This window comes from Cyprinodon tularosa, unplaced genomic scaffold, assembly GCF_016077235.1.
Source record: "Cyprinodon tularosa strain WSP-4 unplaced genomic scaffold, ASM1607723v1 ctg52, whole genome shotgun sequence".
Taxonomy (NCBI): Eukaryota; Metazoa; Chordata; class Actinopteri; order Cyprinodontiformes; family Cyprinodontidae; genus Cyprinodon; species Cyprinodon tularosa.
The window spans coordinates 401,666-420,883 of NW_024039252.1; the positions used below are offsets into that span (position 1 = coordinate 401,666).

At 38.0% G+C, this 19,218-nt stretch overlaps 1 protein-coding gene across 2 annotated transcripts; it reads right to left on the reverse strand.

Moving 5' to 3' along the window:
* Window positions 1-1,313: 1,313 nt before the first annotated feature.
* On the reverse strand, window positions 1,314-18,009 carry vps4b (vacuolar protein sorting 4 homolog B). Of its 2 annotated transcripts, XM_038303833.1 has the most exons (13): window positions 17,689-18,009; window positions 14,228-14,339; window positions 13,842-13,942; window positions 11,130-11,241; window positions 9,757-9,907; window positions 9,590-9,648; window positions 9,395-9,514; window positions 9,133-9,289; window positions 8,859-9,007; window positions 3,830-3,911; window positions 3,531-3,750; window positions 3,300-3,440; window positions 1,314-2,229 (listed from the first exon to the last, which is right to left on the reverse strand). In XM_038303833.1, the coding sequence occupies exons 1-13, from the start codon at window positions 17,707-17,709 to the stop codon at window positions 2,128-2,130; spliced, it is 1,527 nt and encodes a 508-aa protein (XP_038159761.1). In that variant the 5' UTR covers window positions 17,710-18,009; the 3' UTR covers window positions 1,314-2,127. The 2 variants fall into 2 exon arrangements, with proteins under 2 accessions (XP_038159761.1, XP_038159762.1); XM_038303834.1 differs by lacking the exons at window positions 13,842-13,942; window positions 14,228-14,339; window positions 17,689-18,009 and adding an exon at window positions 12,043-12,262.
* Window positions 18,010-19,218: the final 1,209 nt, after the last annotated feature.

The following is a 19,218-nucleotide window of genomic DNA, read 5'->3' on the forward strand; positions in this document are numbered from 1 at the left end:
GATCCGGTTCACGAAGTGTAAATGATTACAAGTTTTCAGTTCGTTATTTAATCTTCCAGTCATAGCTTATGAAGAAATTACGATTAAAATATATCCTCTGAACAGTAACACAAGACAAATATAGAAATTATTTTCAAAGAGTTCCTTCAACCCTGCAAGCTTTTGAACTGTTTCCATAATTTGAGTAAAGTTCAAATTTCTATTTTCATTATTATTTGTGGTGTACAGATAAACCTTGTTTGTCAGTAATTGAAATAATACAACTTCCCATTTGTATTTTGTAAATTTTAGTAACCTCCTGTACAATATTTGGAGGACTGTTGGTTCACATCTGTTTGGTAAATGGAAACAATTAAAGGGGTAAATCGAAAATGGCCTTTGTTTAAAAAGCTGGTTGTTCACAGAGTGCTGTATTCAACTTTGAGAAGTTGGTTTGAATGAAAAAAAGGTGCAAAACAGGGACATTTTTGCACCTTAAACAATGCCCCTTCAAGATTTTGGGGAGATTTACCATTTTTGGGTCACAGCCTTGTCACATCTGAAACATTAAGGGGAAAAAAAAGACTGGACTACAGGGATATGCAGTCATCCACATTTTATCTGATTCAATATATAGAGAAGGGCAGAATCCGTGGCTCTTGAGGTCCAGGATAAACTTTCAACCATTGTAACTGTTCTGTGCATTTGGTCTTTAAAAAATATTAGGTTTCAGGTTGTGCCAGAGGTTTATATTAATGAAAATAAATTTTAATGTCATTGATTTTTTCAGTTGTCGGATATTGTGTTTTAACGCAAGTCTAAGTAAAACAAAAAATAAAAATAATTGATAATTTAAAAAAATTAACAAATAAACACCAGTTGATATAGCTTTAGATAAGTTTTATTTACATTTAGGAAATGAAAATGCAAAAAAAAATAAAAATAAAAATGGACCAGTTCCCTGCATCAGTTACCTGTTCTTTCAGGAAAAGGCCTGAGAATTGGTTACATAAATGTGTAGACAGACATACAGTCTAAAATAAGACATTCCCCTTTAAAAAATACAGGAGTTTCCACATCTCAAGAACAACAGAGTACATTTGTATAGAATCTCTAAAAGAGCATACCTGAAATGTACATATATTGTACATTTCCTAGTTGTAGTGACAAAGCACTTGAGATATATTAGAAGTATGACTTAATTTAGAAACAAACCAGTAAAAAACATGCATTTTCCTAGAAGGCACATTGTGCAAACTGCCATTTATGGCTATTTTAAGTGTAAGCTGAAGATTTGCTGTTATGCACACAGAGGATATATCTGAACCATCAATAAATTTGCTAGAAACCAAATAGATTTTATTTCAATATAAGGCCTATTTTTTCTTAAGTTTTTAAAGAAAATCAGCAAAGCCTTTTAGTATAAATGAATATGTACAGTTGTTTATAGAGAGAAACCCTTGCTGAGCTGGAAAATACCTCAAAGCCATTGGGTCCTTCAGGGATGATGGAATAATGCTGGTTTAACCACAATGGCAATTCTTAAAGGCCCATATTTATTTAAATGACAAAGACTTAACACATTTGCCTGCAACTGATTTCCTTGAAAATTACTTAAATAATAACAAAAATCTTCAAGGCTTTTGTATCCAAGATGGTTTCCAAGTTTTATATTTACCTGCAATCTAAGGATACATCACCTATAAAACCTGATCATATGAAGCCAACTCAATGTGGACCATGCAAGGTACACACATTTTATCTTCATAAAAAAGGATTATGCATGAAATAATAATGTAGTTTGTAAAGCAGAACACAAATTTAGCTAACTTTCAATACAGACGTAGGTGTTTCGTAAGGTTCCTCAAATGTGTTTTTAAGTCTGTAATACTTAGGGCCAAATTAAACTCAGTTTCCAGTGCCGGCTCTTTTACTTCTAAGCAAGACAACTACATATAGAAGGCTTTTGATTCTCTTTGGACTGGAGTGAACATAAAAAAAACAACAACCTTCCACCCTTTTTAAGTGTGCACTTCAGTAACCCATGGGGCTTAGAAAATAATCAGAATGAGGCAAAGAGCAAAAGGGTCAAAGACAGTAAAGAGACAATCACACTTCAGTTGCTTTGGTCTGGCTCTTTGGATCAATCTAGCCTTCTTGTCCAAAGTCTTCTGTGAACTTTTTCAGTTTCTCCAGGTCCTGTTCATTAACTGTTGGCTTTGTGTTGGACAGAGACCTCAGCATGTCGGGCTAAGAGGAGAAAGATGAAGGAAAACTGTTCAAACATGTCATTCTTTTAAGAGTTCACAGATCTATAATTAAGACTTCATTTGTGAGTTGTTACCCTAAGAATGGGTGGATTATTTTGAAAGCTGAAGTACACATGAACTTTAAAAAATGTTTTACGCAAACAAGAAAAAAGAAAAAAGAAAAAAAAAGACTTTCTTTGTAAATAAGCACAAAAGGTATGAAGGAGTACTAGGGCCAGACTAGAGATTTTTTTTTCAATTCAAGAATAATGTCATGATATTATGAGAATTAAGTAATTATTACAAGAATAAAGTCATAATATTACAAGAAAAAAGTCATAACATTACAAGAATAAAGTCTCAACATTACCAGACAAAATTATAAAAAATATGAGAAGTCACAATATTATGAGAAGTTGCAATATTATGAGAATAAAGTTGCAAAATTACCAGATAAAATTCTAAAATTACGAGAATAAAGTTGCAACATTATGAGATAGTTCTAAAATTATCAAAAAAAAAGCCTGACCCTAATACTCGGTCGTACAACAGCACCCAAGCTGCCCTGATTAGTGTAGTAATTCTACACTGCCATAAAATGATGGCAACAATTTGGAGAATCAAATTGTCCACATCTATATACAAACGAGATTCCTTTTAAAGTTGTTACATATCTTCACTTTAAGCCAGACTGTTTCTCTGTTGTATGACCTGCTGTTTACAGTTTGTTTTTTGAGGAATGAAAAACATGGTAAAAGAAAAACTGTACTTCAGACTGTTTGATAGTAATTTTGATTAAAACCCATATAAAAAATGATTTAAAGTAGAATCTGATTTTTGGCATCCCCTCTTCTAATGCTAAAGGAATTAGAAGGCTGTAAATGGTGTGAGTTCTTAGTCTATAAGTATATTTTAAAAATGAAAAACAGAACAAAAAAGAAAAAAAAGGACTCGCTTAATACCAGTCAGAGCTGTTTCTATAAAACTGAACAAATCCAATCAGTTTTAGATTAGAGCATCTTCAATGAAAACATGTCAAGCAACTATAGTCTTTTAGTAGTCTTTTCTCACCATTGACACCACTGGCTCCAGTAGCTTCTCTCCAGGAACCTCCATCCAGGTCATTTCAATGGCATTGGGATCACCAGGAGAACATGGAGTCAAGAGGTCATCGATTATAACATTTGGGTCAGTTCTGGATGGACCACGTACCTTTTAACACAACAAAGGAAGATTGGGTGAGATTAACTTTGATGTGTTTCCCCCTTAAATTAAACCTTAGGGGGTTTAATGCACACATACCTTTTTGAAGTGGGTTGCTGACTGGACCTTTCGAACCGGCTGCATTAGAGCATCTCTGACCATGACGCTGATATCTGCCCCAGAAAAGCCGTCCGTCTTCTTGCCTAGAGCAGTAAAGTCCGATTCTGTGAGGCTGTTGGGGGTCGAGCCCAGGTTGAGTTTGAACATGAAGGAGCGAGCGTGCTCCTCAGGCAGCGGTATGTAGATCCTCTTCTCAAATCTGAAATATTTGTTTTGCACTTAGAACACGAAGAAGAGAAGACATTATGTAACTTAAAAAACACGTTTAACACATTGACCTTCTTCTGATGGCAGAGTCTAGGGTCCAGGGGATGTTCGTTGCTCCCAGCACCAGCACTCCCTCATTATCGTTACCCACACCTGGAAATGAGAAAATAAAAACTTGAATAAAATGCAAAAACACATTTAAGAACTAAGTCTGAAGGTTATATTAGAGGGCATTTAACCCTAAATAGCTGTCAATAAATCAGACTAAACCTTTCCTAAATCATCATTTGATAGAATATTCTATTTAAACTGCAAAGACTTGGGTCAGACACATTAGGACTCTGGTACTAATATGTTTTCTTTATATATGCTACCTCTGGGATCAATTATAAAAAAACACAACCTGTCTTTTCACTTATATGCCGACGACTTGCAGATATATTTGCCCTTGAAACCAAACGAAAACACTGCACTTACTAAGCTACTGAACTGCATCACAGATATAAAGCAGTGGCTGTCACAGAACTTTTTGCACTTAAATTACAGCAAAACCGAATGCATTTTGTTTGGTTCTCCATCAATTTCAAATGTTCTCACCACAAACTCCAGCAATCGAGCCCCCCTTTTTAAATCTCATGTCAAAAATCTCGGGGTAACATTTGATAATGGGCTCAAATTTGACAAACAGATTAGTTCCGTTGTCAGCTCAAGCTTTTTCCAGCTCCGTCTTTTAGCCAAAGTCAAGTCCTTTCTCAGTCGGCAGGATCTTGAGAAGGCAATCCATGCTTTCATTAGTTCAAGACTGGACTACTGCAATGCCCTTTACGTTGGCCTCAGTCAGTCATCAATTTCTCGTCTCCAACTTGTGCAGAACGCTGCCGCCCGATTTTTAACAAAGACGTCCAGACATGAACACATTACTCCTGTGCTGTCATCACTCCACTGGCTTCAAGTCCGTTTTAGAATTGATTTTAAACTTCTGCTGTTTGCTTTTAACGCCATCCATGGCTTGACCCCCTCTTACTTGTCTGAGATTTTAACTTTTCGCAATTGTGGCAGAGCTTTACGCTCCTCGGGTCAGCTTCTGTTAGAGGTCCCTAGGTCAAGACTCAAACAGTGGGGCGATCGTTCTTTTGCCGTCGCTGCTCCCAGACTGTGGAACTACCCCCTTACTACTGACCTCAGCCTTTTTTTAAAAAAAGCTTAAAACCCACTTTTTTAAATTAGCATTTAATTCTGACTAGGATAATACTGTCTCTTAGATGTTATCTTTCTGTGTGCTCCTTTCTATGCACCTCTGGAAAGCTTTTAATGCCCTGCAGCGCTGCACCACTACAGCACTTTTACCGTATTTTCACGACCATAAGGCGCACCGGACTAAAAGGCGCAGTCTCAGTTATGTGTGCCATTTCTGTATTTAACACACACATAAGGCGCACCGGACTATAGGGCGCGTTTTTTATATAGAGGTACATGTCCTCTCAGGTGGATTTTCCCACTTAAAAACATATTAAAACTACTTTATTCCCACTGATCACAGCAAATAAAGCTGCAAGGTGTATTTATTACAAAGTATTATTCAAACCTGGGAGCCGGCCGTGAGAGACACATCGCTGATGATACAGGGCTGTGATTACTCCTCTGATACAGTTTATTGACGCATAAATTAACTTAAAACATAGGCAGGATAATAATCTGGATGAACTGACTGCAATGATTAAGTTTTCAGGTGGACTTTCTCACTTAAAAAGATTTAGATTATTTAGATGAAAAAACAACTGCCGAGGTGAACCCGGATGCGCCGCGGCCCAGAGGCTGCTGTTGAATTAAGTTTTCAGGTAGAAAAATAGAGCGGGAGCAAAACTGAGTATGATTGTGCTTTATTCAAGTATTTATTACAGAGTATTAATCAAACCCCTCAAAGTCCTCATCCTCTGTTTCTGAATTAAACAGCTGCGCTAAATCCGACATGCCAGTTTCCCCTTCTTCTTCGCTGTCAGAGTCACTTTCCGTGCCGGGCGGCTCCTTGGAAATGATGCCGGCTTTTGCGAAAGCTCGAACAACAGTCCCAGCAGAAACGTTAGTCCAAGCATCTACAATCCATCCGCAAACGGTGGCGTAACTTGCCCGGCGCTGCCTTCCACTTTTAGTGAAACTGTGCTCTCCGTCTGTCATCCATCGCTCCCACGCCGCTCGCAGCCTTACTTTGAACGGCCGGTTCACACCGATGTCGAGCGGTTGAAGTTCCTTTGTCAGACCTCCCGGAATAACAGCAAGCACAGCGTTCATTTCTTTGACCTTTTTTTTCACATCGGCTGTGAGATGGGCACGCATGGAGTCACAAATTAACAGAGATGGTGATGCGTGGAAAAAACCACCTGGTCTCCTTACATACACCTCCCTCAGCACCACGATGGACCTCCTTGAAAATTTTCAATTTTCATTTCTTCCGCCAGCTTTACTGCTTTTAGTCGAACAGTGACCGTTGAAACGCTGGCCCCACTCGTTCTTTGCTCCACGATCCACCGCTCGAGTCTTTCCTCCAACTCGGGCCACCTCGCCTTATGTCCGCGGAAACTCAGCTGCGTCTTCTTCACCAGTCGGAGTTCGTTTTCCAGCTTCCTCCACATGCGAACCATCGATTCATTTATATTGAATTCTCTCGCAGCTGCTCGATTTCCATGTTCCTCTGCGTAGCTGATAGCCTGCAGTTTAAACTGGGCTTCATAGGCGTGTCTCTTTGCCATTTCCAGGGTTGTTAAGACAACAATGTTCTGCATAAAGCACATACCTGTTCTTTTATACACAAGCCACGCCCACACTTCCCCCTTTAACGTTCTCACATACTCATGGTGGTCTCAACAACGTCCGCAGATAGGGCGCACCGCACCATAGGGCGCACCCCACATTTTGAGGGGGAAAAAAGACGTTTAGGTGCGCCTTATAGTCGTGAAAATACGGTAATTGTATCTGTATGTTTTATATGTGTTATGTATTGTTTAATGGCTTTGTTGTAAAGCACTTTGTGTACCATTTGGCTTTTGTTAAAGGTTAAACAAATAAATTTGATTTGACAACACTGGCATAATACTGTGATCCCCAGCTCTAATTTGTTGTGTCATTGGGCACCTGGATTGTCTACTAATGAAGGTCAGGGGGCCCGGTGGCACCTGTATGCTGTAGCCTCACTTCTTTCAATGTGTTATCAAGGGCTGCAATGTAGCTCAACACTATCAGTGCGTGAAGGTAGAGTACAAGTGCTTCTATTTAGTGCTATAAGAACAGGCCATCTGCATACATAATTTTATTCTTGGAATTAATGTTTCAATTACAGTAAATCTCTTAGACTTTTAAAAAGGTCCAGCTATCAGCGATCTCTCACTAAAAACTAGAACTGCAGCGGTCAATAAGCAATGCTCAAAAATTGGCAGATTTTCACACGATCACTCATGACTGGCTACCAGTTGGTGCGTTTTTGATTAGTTTTACCCTCAAAGGACATGCATCTTTCTCTTGGGCTTAGGTCTACTTTTGTTTTAGTCAGAGTGCCGAAAATAGATTGACAAATCACCTGGGAAACAGAGTTAGGGGGAAGTAGAGCTCAAACAAGAGCAGCAGGAAATTAGTGCTGAGAGAGCTCCAGAACCGGGAGGAGGGGCTGTGGATTACTGGGAGTAGGACAGCTGTCATGGATAATGAGCAGGAAGAAGCTAGCCTCTAGATGCTATCTGCTGGAAGTGGAAGAGGAGTTTGAAGGGGAGGAGAGAAGGTGGTACCTAGTTGGTGTCTGAGCTGGAGGTAGGATGACAAAACAGTCCTTCTAGGGCTAAATTAAACTGCCCTTTAAAAGCAACCTACAAACATCTTAGGAGCATTCCCTGCTTCATTCTGTGTCAACATTATTTTCCTCCATTGTCAATTTTGATTTAAATAAGCTTGTCTCCAGTCTCTCAATCACTAAAAAAGTGGTCAGTTCTTGCTCATTTCTCATTCCCTAATTTGTATACTTGTGTCAACATACATAAAACAACAGTATCGAATAATCTATGGATTTGATGCAATGATCGGCAATAATAGCAGATACCGATTTTGGCGATTACCTCCCAAAATCTTGATCGATGCATCTCTACTTAAAATCAGAAGAATCAACAACATTAGAGAAACACAAAATGCTAAAACAGCAAATGGTGAAGAATGGGCAGTTTAGGATGATTCTGATTTAGCAAGAACTTCCTATGCTCTTTATTTTTATTCTATTTCGGTCTTAACCATCATTTTTCATCGTTATGTTTTATATTAGGAATGTAGCTCAGAAGGAGCAACCTTAAGTGTTAGCACAAAAAAAGACAGCATTATAGATGGCATACTCCCTCTTGAATGTTTTTTTTTTAACTCTCCTAATAGCGTGTTACTTTAGCAAGAACTGATATCTTTCATAAAAAAGATAAACTTCTAAAAGCCGTGTGATAGCGCAGACTTCCACCAAGTAGCTAATATCCCCAAACATATTGTGACTCCCACCTTAAGTTAAAACCTGTATTCACAGAATTTTCCTGAAAATTCCTGAATCTAGATGGGGAGCAGGCTCTTCACCAAAATGTTAATTTGTTGCCAGTCACAATATGCACCTGCTATGAACATTTCAGCAAAATCAATCCATAACTTGTTTTGTTATTTTGAAAACAATCAGACAAACCAACGCTGATGAAAATATAACCTCCCTGGGATAGATAAACCTTTCTTTTTATATTTTAAAACATTAAAAAAATGTTTTAGGGGCTTAGGTATAAACAATTATTTGTTATAAATGTGACATTAACCATAGTCTCTTTTTAATTTCCTAATTGGTCAACGACAATACTCTACCGCATAAAAAAAAAAGTATTAGTGAAAACCTATAAGGTCAGAAGGTAGGCCTTCAGTAAAAACACTCCTGATTAAATCTAAAATTTTTTACATTCTAAATACTGCAGTGCCTCCTACAAAGATACTAAGCCCCACTGTCAGCTGCTCGCTTGTGAGCCACCTTAAAAAAAGACTTACATTTTTTATCACAACGACAGAAATACTTTAATAACTGCTGTCAAGGTTTGCACTCACCTTGCATCTGAACCAGGAACTCTGTCTTAATCCTGCGAGCAGCTTCACTCTCGTTTTCACTCCTTGATCCGCACAACGAGTCGATCTCATCAATAAAGATGATAGAAGGCTTATGCTCCCTCGCAAGGCTGAAAAGATTCTTCACCAATCTTGAAAGTGAAATGAAACCATTCTTGGTTATTATTTAGAAAATATTCCACAATTCTTAAATGTTTATCAGGGCAATAAATAAGTATTCTTTTTTATTTCAGGAGTTACTGCATCTGTGACTCACTTTTCACTCTCTCCAAGCCATTTGGAGACGAGGTCTGATGAAGAGATTGAGAAGAAGGTAGAGTTGTTTGCCTCGGTTGCCACAGCTTTAGCTAGGTAGGACTTTCCGGTACCAGGGGGCCCAAAGAGCAAGATCCCCCTCCACGGAGTTCTCTTTCCTGACAGAGAAAAAAAGCACTTACTAAAACTGCAAAGTACTGTGATGAAAACATTAATCATTTAACATAAAGACAATGAGATTAACAATTATTAGTAAGATATACCTGTGAAAAGGTGGGGGAATTTGATTGGAAGAATAACAGCCTCTTTTAAAGCCTCCTTGGCTCCTTCTAAACCAGCAACATCATTCCATTTGATGTTTGGCTTCTCCATAACAATTGCACCTGAAAGAACATTTCATAGCAGATATTAATCAAGAATAAAAAAAAATAAAAATAAAGAATAAGTTCACTGCTAACCTGAGAGCTGATTTTGGAATTTTTTCTTCTCTGGATCATCCCCCTCGTCACTTTCATTCCTGGACAAAGCAACAAATCATGAACACATGAACGGAAACCACTTTAACATGGTATGAATGACAAAACATCCACACACAGAAAGCCTTAGGTCACACCCCATAACACACCCTTTGTCATCAGACTGCGACTCCTTGACAGGCTTAGCAGGAGGAGCCTTTTCTTTCTTTTTCAGAAACTCCTTCAGCTTTTCTGCTCTGTCCAGGTATTCAGCACATTTTGCTCGGATGCTCTGTTTTGCTTTGTCACCCTGGGCCTCATCTGTCAGAGATTCACAGTAAAGATTGGACAAAAAAATGGTTCCGATTAAGTATGACTGACATACAACAACAGAGAATCTTCAATGAGATACATCTATGGAGTGCTAAAGGAGATCATTTAATTTTCCTTTGGGATTGATAAAAGTATTTTTGCATTTACTGAATGACTAAAGAAAAAAAACATCTTTTCAGTTTTGGTTCCTTCACAGACTCGTACATAGATTTTTACTGGAATCTGGCCATCTTATTCCTATTTAATTCTTCGCAGCAGTTAATCTCCAAGAATTACATAGATAAAATAATGATGTATAAAAGTCTAGCATATGAAATTATATATCATTCAAAATAAATCACATTTTAATTTTGGCCATTCTTTTTCTCTATTTGCATTCTCTATTTGTATTCACTTTTGAGCCTGTCAATTCTAAGCTAACATTTGATTTTATAAAATTCTGACCAGGGCTAAAAAATTTTTATTGGAGCCATTTTTACAAATTTCTAGAAAAGTATTTTTCGATAAAAATAAAAAAAAAATCACTTGAATTGTTAAAACAGTTACACTATGTCTCTGCAGAGCTGCATATTTGAATTTAAGTTCTCCGTAATGGCTTATAAGAAGAGGCTCTCATATAAAAAAAGTTTTTTGACCAAAACGTATAAAGTAATAAACTAATACAGCTGATTTCTGATTTTAATTATTACAGAGAGCTTTGATTTAGATTAGTCCTAGTCAAAGTTTATTTCACTGGCATTGTTTTCTGTTAGTATCTAAAATACAACAAACTATATTCCTTTTTTACATTTTGCAATAAACTAATTGTAAAAAAATCTTTTTTTTTTCTTAAACTGCAATTAAAAGTTAAATGGGATTTCCAGCTCTGACAAATTTAATTTAGTTTGATGATAATAAAAAAAGGGCTCTTATGATTTTAGAGATGCTGCGACCTTGCCAAGGTGGGCATGATTTGACATGTTACAAAAAACAAAGAAAAAAAAACCCATCCCATGGCGATACCTACTTGTACTTGAAAAAGAATGATATAAAAAAAAAATCCAAAATTAAAAATTCATAAATTGTTAAATGTTAAGCATTTCCATTTCTACTACACATAATATAAAATTTTTTACTTTTATTTTTTCTCATGCAAATACAAATGCTCTTCAAGGTGTGATTCCTGGTGCGCTGAACAGTTAATATGTGAGATAATAACACTTCTTCTTACATTTTACCACATGTAGAAAGTACTGAACAGCAGCCTGATAAAGACGCAGTGCCTCCTCATAGTTCTGAGCTTTATCCTCCTGAGCTGCCTTGCCAGCGAGATCAATCGCTTTCTGAAAAAGAGATGTAAAAATAACAACAAAACAAACAAAGCAAAAACACAGGTGTATGGAAATCTAGGTAGCTGTAAGTATGTAGGCGCTGATCTTTAAAGACAAAAACTCTAAATATGAGACCATCGTGAAAAAAGCTATAAATTAAGTACATTTATACTAGAAAGGGCAAACAATGCCTTAGTACGGAAGTTAACATCATAAACAGTCATAAGCCCTTTACATCAGACTTACTGTTAGTTACACCTGTTCTATTTGGAACAGACACTATAGGGTCCTATAAAGAACCTTTTTGTTTCCTTTCAGTTTTGTTTCGCAGCCGAAACACTCGTGACTTTACATTTCTATAGGTTTAACATTATTAAAGCCATCCAGTTTATCCATGTTAAAGAGGCCACACTAAACCAGTTAGCCAGTGAAGACTCTCGTTATATTTATCGTAATTAAAGCACGAAAAAACAAAAAACAAAAAAAAAGGTTTTGTGTGCGAGGCAAAAGAAATGCCCTAAATACTGCAGCATATATAAGTAAATGATGTCAGCGCGTGCCTTTTCATAACAAATTAACTGTCGACCTGTCAGCTAATCTAGCTAGCAATGCTAATTAGCCGCTATTGTTACAGCCTTTTCACTTTTTAAACACAATAAAACTAAACGATACGCTGCAAGGAGTACACCTGAAAGAAATGTTGTTTAAATTAAATCCCACATAACACTTTAAGTAGGGAGAATTCGGTGTGAAAAAACTTTTTTCTAAAGGTTGTCGTAGCGTTTTAGCTCAAGGATTGGTCCCTCCACTTACCTGTAAATTATTGTTGGCCATAAGGACTAAATCACTGGCTCAATACTCCACAAAAACGCCACAACAACGTGAAAAAACTACTCTTCAACAGTCTATGTCAGAATTCAGTCGCACATGTAAACTGTTGGCTCGATAATCGAGGTTTTTAGTCGACTTGTTTTCGTTTGTCAGATCGCCTAGAGTCGGATTAGGGTAGCAACTTCCGCATAGAACGGCCGATATTCCCGTGCACGGAATTTGATGACGTCACGACGTCGCTCCAGCAACGCCCTTTCCTTGACTAAAAAAAAAAAAAAAAAAAAAAAAACAATCTCAAAATATTTAACAAGAGCAGAAGAAATTAGCCCGTCACTCTATAATAGGTCTTATTTTCTAAATGTTAGTATAAATTGGAATTCTTAAGAAAATACACATCGATTTTTTTTCTTCTCATATTCACTCCCTGTTGGCAGCTGGAGTGAAATGCTCAGGAAAACCTAAGGCTTTAAAACCTAATCATTTTTATCAAGTGTTGTTCAAATCTAATGAACATTTGGGAAACTTTAGTTAAAGAATAGCTTGGCAATCCTCCCCTCTATCACATATATACATCTGATTGGTCTGTTAAACTCTTCATATTGCCTTTCGCTCTCTTCAAACATATTAAAGAATATTCCAAAAAAGTAAAAAAAAACAATCCCCTGGACTTTGTCTCCAAGTTTGAATACATTTTACTTCCAATCTAGGAAGCTTTTTCTTTTCTTTTTTTCCCCACAACTTTATGTAAACATTAACAAAAGTAAAAAAAAAAAAAAAAAAAAAAAAAAAACCAAAACAACAAGGAGCATTGCAGTGTCCATATATATGTAAAAAAAAAAAAGCCTACATACAGCCTACACACACAAAGTACAAAAAGACATTCCCAGTCATGGTTCTCATTAGGAAGCTTTTTCAATTAAAAATGTTGGTCCACTCTATAAGGCCTCAAACTGAAAACTTTTCCGGACATTTTAAATTAAAAAAGCTTCCTGGATGGGAAGCGAAACATCTTCAAACATGGAAGAAAAAAAAAGTCCAGGAGTTTGTTTGTTTTTTAAACTTTTTTGGAATGACTAAGACCTGGATGACAGAGAATCTTCACCAGCTATCAAAGAATAAAAATAAAACTCAAGGTTTTCACAGATTTGGTGGTATATCTTAACTAAGCCCACACTTTATTTTCCATAAATGTTATCTACAGCCATACTTCACCAAATGTTTGAACTTCAATAGGATTTATGAGTGGTTACTTTTGCTTTAATAAAAAAATCTTATTCTGTCTATTGAGTTTTGAGTTTGTATTGAGTTGTACAGCTTACATTACACTGCCCTGTTTTGATCATCTTAAATAATATCTATTTCATTTTCTGTTATGTCAGCACTGATCAACTAAAAAATACTGTGCTAATCTTTGATCTACCCTTCACTTACATGTCAAAAATAAATAAAAATTTTGACTTATAAACTATAAACAAATATGATCTTTTTACACACATAAATAAAATACATATTAGATTAGATCTGTTTATATTCCTATAGGCACTCCGACTCTGTACCATCTGGTTAGAAGCTGCTTTTATAGTGCAACATGTTGAACTATAAAATAGCCTCTGAGTGTAGTGGTTAAAATTCTGAGCCCATGCAATGGAATTTGAACAATTCTGGTTTATGGAATAATATTTGAAAGCTAGTACCTCATTTCACCATTATGACACACAAACCAATCTATAATTCATTGTCACAGGCACATGTCCATATGAAATAAAATGCAATATAATAACCTCTTTATTCATTAGGTACTGTTGCAGCTCTTCCACTCTGTCCAGATAGTGATTACATGTATCTCTAATCTTCTGGTTGCCCTCTTTCCCCTGAGGTTCTCCTAAAAGGAACAAAAAAAAAGATCTTTTGTCAACAATTGTTATGAAATTTCTGTTGTTGTATCATAATGTAGGCAGTTATAAGCCTGATATAATTATAAAGGTTTGGAATACTCAGTGTAAGAAATTGAAAGGGTTATTTTTTTTGTCTGTATATATGTGTAAATACAAGCATGCATAAAGAAATAATATTACTGTATTATAATTTCAAACTTTTAGGACGTAATAAAGAACATGCCCTTGATAAAGAAGAAAGTAACTGTAATGTGACATCTGTTAAAACGCACGTTTCAAAATATGAAGAAAATACTTGACGGCATGCTGGTAGGACTGAATGGCCTCTTCAAAGTTCCCAGCCTGGTCCTCCTGTGATGCTTTCTGGGCTACAGCAATAGCTTTCTGAAAGAGCAACAGATTAATTGCACCATACTTTAAAATATAAATGAAATCATAACACTAATTTCCAATATTAAGGCTGCAACATTTTTCACTATTAAATCGTTTAGTTTTTCACTATATGGTTGCCACAATAAATCATGTCCTTCCATCTTACCTTATCTGTTTTATCTGCCGTTATACTGACCCCTCTGTATATCTTATTTTATTACTACCTGCTGTCTTCCTGTTCACTTACTTTCAGATGCAGATTTATAATTATTTTTCCAATATCTATGTTATACCTCCTCCGTGCTCGTTGAAAAACTTTCAGCATTAACTCTTGGAATTTTTGTTCAAACCTATTAGCCTTAGGTTTCACCTCTGAAGCATCATTGCTTCTACTGTCAAGTTTTGGTCATTTTGAATAGTGCCAAAATGTAATGCTACAGCTCATTTGAAGAAAAGAAAAAATAAAATCTACCTGAAGTTAAACTACAAGTCAACTGAATAGGTATATCGCTCCAATACCCAAAGAAAGTAACAATCAGAGAAGCAGCTACGGGATCCATGGTAACTTACTTGTAAGTTACCATGGATCTTTGTATACACTTGTATACAAAGAGTGTATAAAAATGACATTTTGTTTTGTACAGCTCTTATGACAGTTCCATTTTCTTAAAATGGAGCAGTGATCAATTGTAAACATTGTGGGAGAAAAAAAATGGTGCAAAAAAACGAAGCATTTTAGTGTTGACTGCTGAGCCACTGACTGCACCCGGACCTCAGCAGAGAGCCATGAGGGCTGGGGGGCCGGTAATGCAGGCAGGGGGGAAGCACAGGGCCGCCTGTGTCCAGGCTACCATCACGGGGTCGGGTTCGGTCGCTCTGTCCTCCACTGTCTCCCTGCCCCTCTCTGCCGGGGTTCCCAGACCAGCTGACTGAATGCCCGGTGTTTCGACTACGTGCTGCACTGTAGTCGACCAAAATCCCACATGATTTTGAAATTCCCCCTGGCCATTTTTTTAGGAATGAAAAGTAGGACATGTTTGTGAAAAAGAGGACGTCATGTCACCCTTCCATATCAACAATCTCAATGTTTCAGTGAGTGAGTGCTTGTTGCTATGATGCGTCTTTACTCAGCAGCTTTACTCGTTGTAAACCAACCAATCGGCGCACAGCTTATCTAAATATTCATGATCATACCATAAAAGGAAGAAAACCTGTCATTTCATTATAGGGCTTTTAACCAGGCTTGCATTAGGGCTCATAGAACAGCAAATATGCCATTTTCAGTCCGACCAATGTTACACACCCTATTCAGAGAGCTTAAGGACCAGCACCAAATACCCTATAGAATCATTCTATGACCCCTTTAAAAAAATCATTCTATGACACCTGGTGGCATCTGCAGTTTCTTTATGCTGTGGTCTTTTGGAGTTTTAACACTAAATCTGACAGTCAGAGAATAAAGCAGCTCCTTAGAACAGCCAGCTCTGTCCTGGACCAGCCTCTGGACCTCACTGAGGAGGTGGGTGAGAGGAGTATATTGGCAGAAGGCATCCCCTGTATGATTTCTGTCAACAGACTCTTTAACAAGCACATACAAATCATAAGTCTTTTTTTTTGGTCACAGCAATATCATTGCAGGTATACAATGCTGTTAATCTGTACGAGTTCTATTACTAAGCTGCGTTCACACCAAACGCAGCAGGAGCAGCTAGTTTATATGCAAAGTCAATGGTTGACGCGTGTCAAGGCGTAGCAAAATGTCCCGCAGCCTGTTTTAAGTAGCAGGCGCAGCGCGTCTGAGCAGCTGAAGCATCTGATGCGCCCCGCAACGCAGCTGCTGCTTGAGATGGAAAAATTGAACTTTTGCTGCTCGACGTGCCACATCAACCAATCAGAGAAGCTGATCTGAGGGCTGGCAGGGAGACAGACACATCGCTGATGATACAGATCACTATGATCACTCCTCTGAAACAGTTTATTAACGCCTAAATTAACTTAAAGTGCTGAAACTTGCCGGCAAAACATGTTTGCTTTTATTATCCTGGTGCCTGCAGTTTGGATTACATACATAAAAACCGCCTTCCAGCCGCTGAGCCAAACCGCGAGAGGGCAACCGGGGCAAAGGCTCATGTTGAATGGGGTTCCTACTGACAGAGCACCGCTGGTATCTGGGGGGTCTGAGCGGCTCCGACAGAGAAATAATATTTGAAGGCAGGATGGTAATCTGAAAGATCTGACTGAACTGATTAAGTTTTTAGGTGGATTTTCCCACTTAAAAACATATTAAAACTACTTTTTTTTACCACTGATCACAGCATATATAGCTGCCAGGCAAAGAAAGGATAGGGCAGCTCCGCCCGACGCGTGTCAGACCCACTTTTTCCACCACGTCAGGACAAAACTTGTACAAGCATCAAAAATAAAGCAGCAGACACGTTTTTGCTGCTCTTGCTGCATTTGCTGTGAACACAGCATAAAGGCCCATTCATACCTCACGTTTGGCCTGCACGTCCGTATTTCTGTCCGTACGTTCTATCCGTTGACTCCTTCATACCTCCGTCCGTTGAGGTGCGCAATAACCAGTATTTCCTCTAGGTGGCAGTGCTGGGCGCCAATGATTCGTCATTGATCAAAACATGGCGATGGTCCAAGACCTGATTCTGTTGACATTTTGTACTAAAAACTCAATACCGCCCCCACCATTTCCGGTAGTATTGCTCCGTATTGATCCGTTTCGTCCGTAAGCGTAAGCTCCCAATTTTCGTGTCAAAGTACGGACGAAATCGACGGTTAGAACGTATGAAACACTCAACACGTTTCCCTATCCGTCTTTTACGTGAGGTATGAATGGGCCTTAAGAAGGGGAAAAAATGATGGGCAAAGTGTCATCCCTGGCCCCACCATCTAGCTCCGCCCCTGGGTAGATATACAAAGTGACGATTAAAAGGGTTGTTTAAAAAAAACAAAAAAATGACAACAAGAAACTCAACTTGATGACTATATTTTCTGCTTAAAACAGCCCACTGACTATACTATCTCCTGTGCTGTAAATCAGTTACCTGATCTAAGAACTTGTTTCATACCATCAGAAACCGCAGTGAGGACAGAACATGTTTATAATTCAGCTTCAGTCATACATTATCAATGCAACGTTCATAAGCTGTATGTAACGCAATTTCGTTCTGTATGCACCCTGTGCATACAAAATGACAAATAAAGAAGTCTAAGTCTAAGTCTAAGACATTAACACAGGTGAACAAAGTGAGCGACAGTGGAAGTTTTATTTGAAGGCGATTGTAAAGATGTCAAAATGAAACCATGAAGCTGATAGTCCTTTTTTAAAGAAAGTTTTACTTCGTACCTGGAGATTTGTTGGCTCCATGCGGATTGGCCTAATATCAGAAGTAGAGGAGAATGAACAACCGATTCCAGCTGATTTTCTTTGGTTCACATAAACAGTTCCTGTTTACTTATCGCTTCTTAATCGCTGACATCAGGCCGGGGCCAGTCCCCTAAGAAGAATGGTAGAAATGCTGGGAGCAGAGAGCGCTCCTGTCAATGAGTCACCGCGCTGCTCATTTACTGATGAAGAAGTTACAAACTTAAATGGCTAAATAGATTCACGGAAGAAACCCACGTTTTCTAAATCCCATTTATTTCGATTCATTTTTGTTTACAACATAAACAACAGAAAAAAAACAACCCTTTGACATTTGTTTTGTTTTTCAGTACACGGAAACTTCTGGTGCGACTTAAAACATCGCGACACTTGAGGAAATCGAAACCCATCGGTTCGGCGTAGTGACGCCTTAGTCCACAAGATGGCGCTTTAATATAACCAATTGCTGTTACATGTTCGAGGCTCATGCTTCTCTGTTAGTTATCCACACCTTGATTTTATATTTTAGCCGAAAGATAGAGATAATAATCCGGAGGAAACATTATCATAGAGACTTCATAATGTTTTAAACGTAGCGGCCAGCAGAATCAATTTTATCCATTGGTTAGAATAATCCCCTCTCCATTCTCAGTTATTTTTGCTCCCCGTATCAACATTACTCTGATCGGTTCCCTGCCTTTCAGCTTTGTGACCCCCCCAGTCTCTTCATTAAAGAAATGAATCTACCCTCTACATTCGGGTCCTCCAACCTCATCCACACATGACCATGCAGCCACCACCATGCACGACAGTCGGTCTTAAGATTTGAAAGCTTCACTTAGACTATACATTTGGAAGTAGGTGTTTTGTTTTTAGTTTTTGTTTGGTTTGCCTATTCAGGTCAGGTAGTCTTGCTTCGTCTATCTATCTCTTTTAAATCACATGTGCAACAATTGACAGTATGCCTAACAATGAATAAGAATTCAAAATATAAATAAGGCATAATTTTAATTTACACTTTCACGTTTTAAACCTGGTCTCTAAAACATGTAGTTTTTAATAACATCCTGTTTCCCTTAAGTATACACTATACTCCCCCAAAATGGGGAGTAAATGTTGGTCTTCCTAAGTCGAAAAGTGACTAATAAAATAAAGTGACTTGCCATCCATGTCTATCGTTAGACAACACTTAAAAAGTATAATGTCATGGTGGCTTTAGGGGATCTAACCCACATGCAGAACACTCAGAGGCAGGGAAAAAGTTCACAAGGTTTATTGAACAGTTCACAATAAAGTGAAATGGTTCAGGGATAAATCGGGTCCGGGTCTGGTCACGACTGGTTTACTGCAGAGAGGGACAGGTTGGTTAGCGTTCATCCAGTGAACTTGCAGGTTGTGTGTTTGCAGGTCTATACCTGATCAGAGTTTGAGCAGAGCGGTAGAAGGGGGGTCCAGAGGCTGAAGGCAGGCAGAGCGCTTGGCAAAGGCAGAGCAGAGCAGTTAGGTTTACAG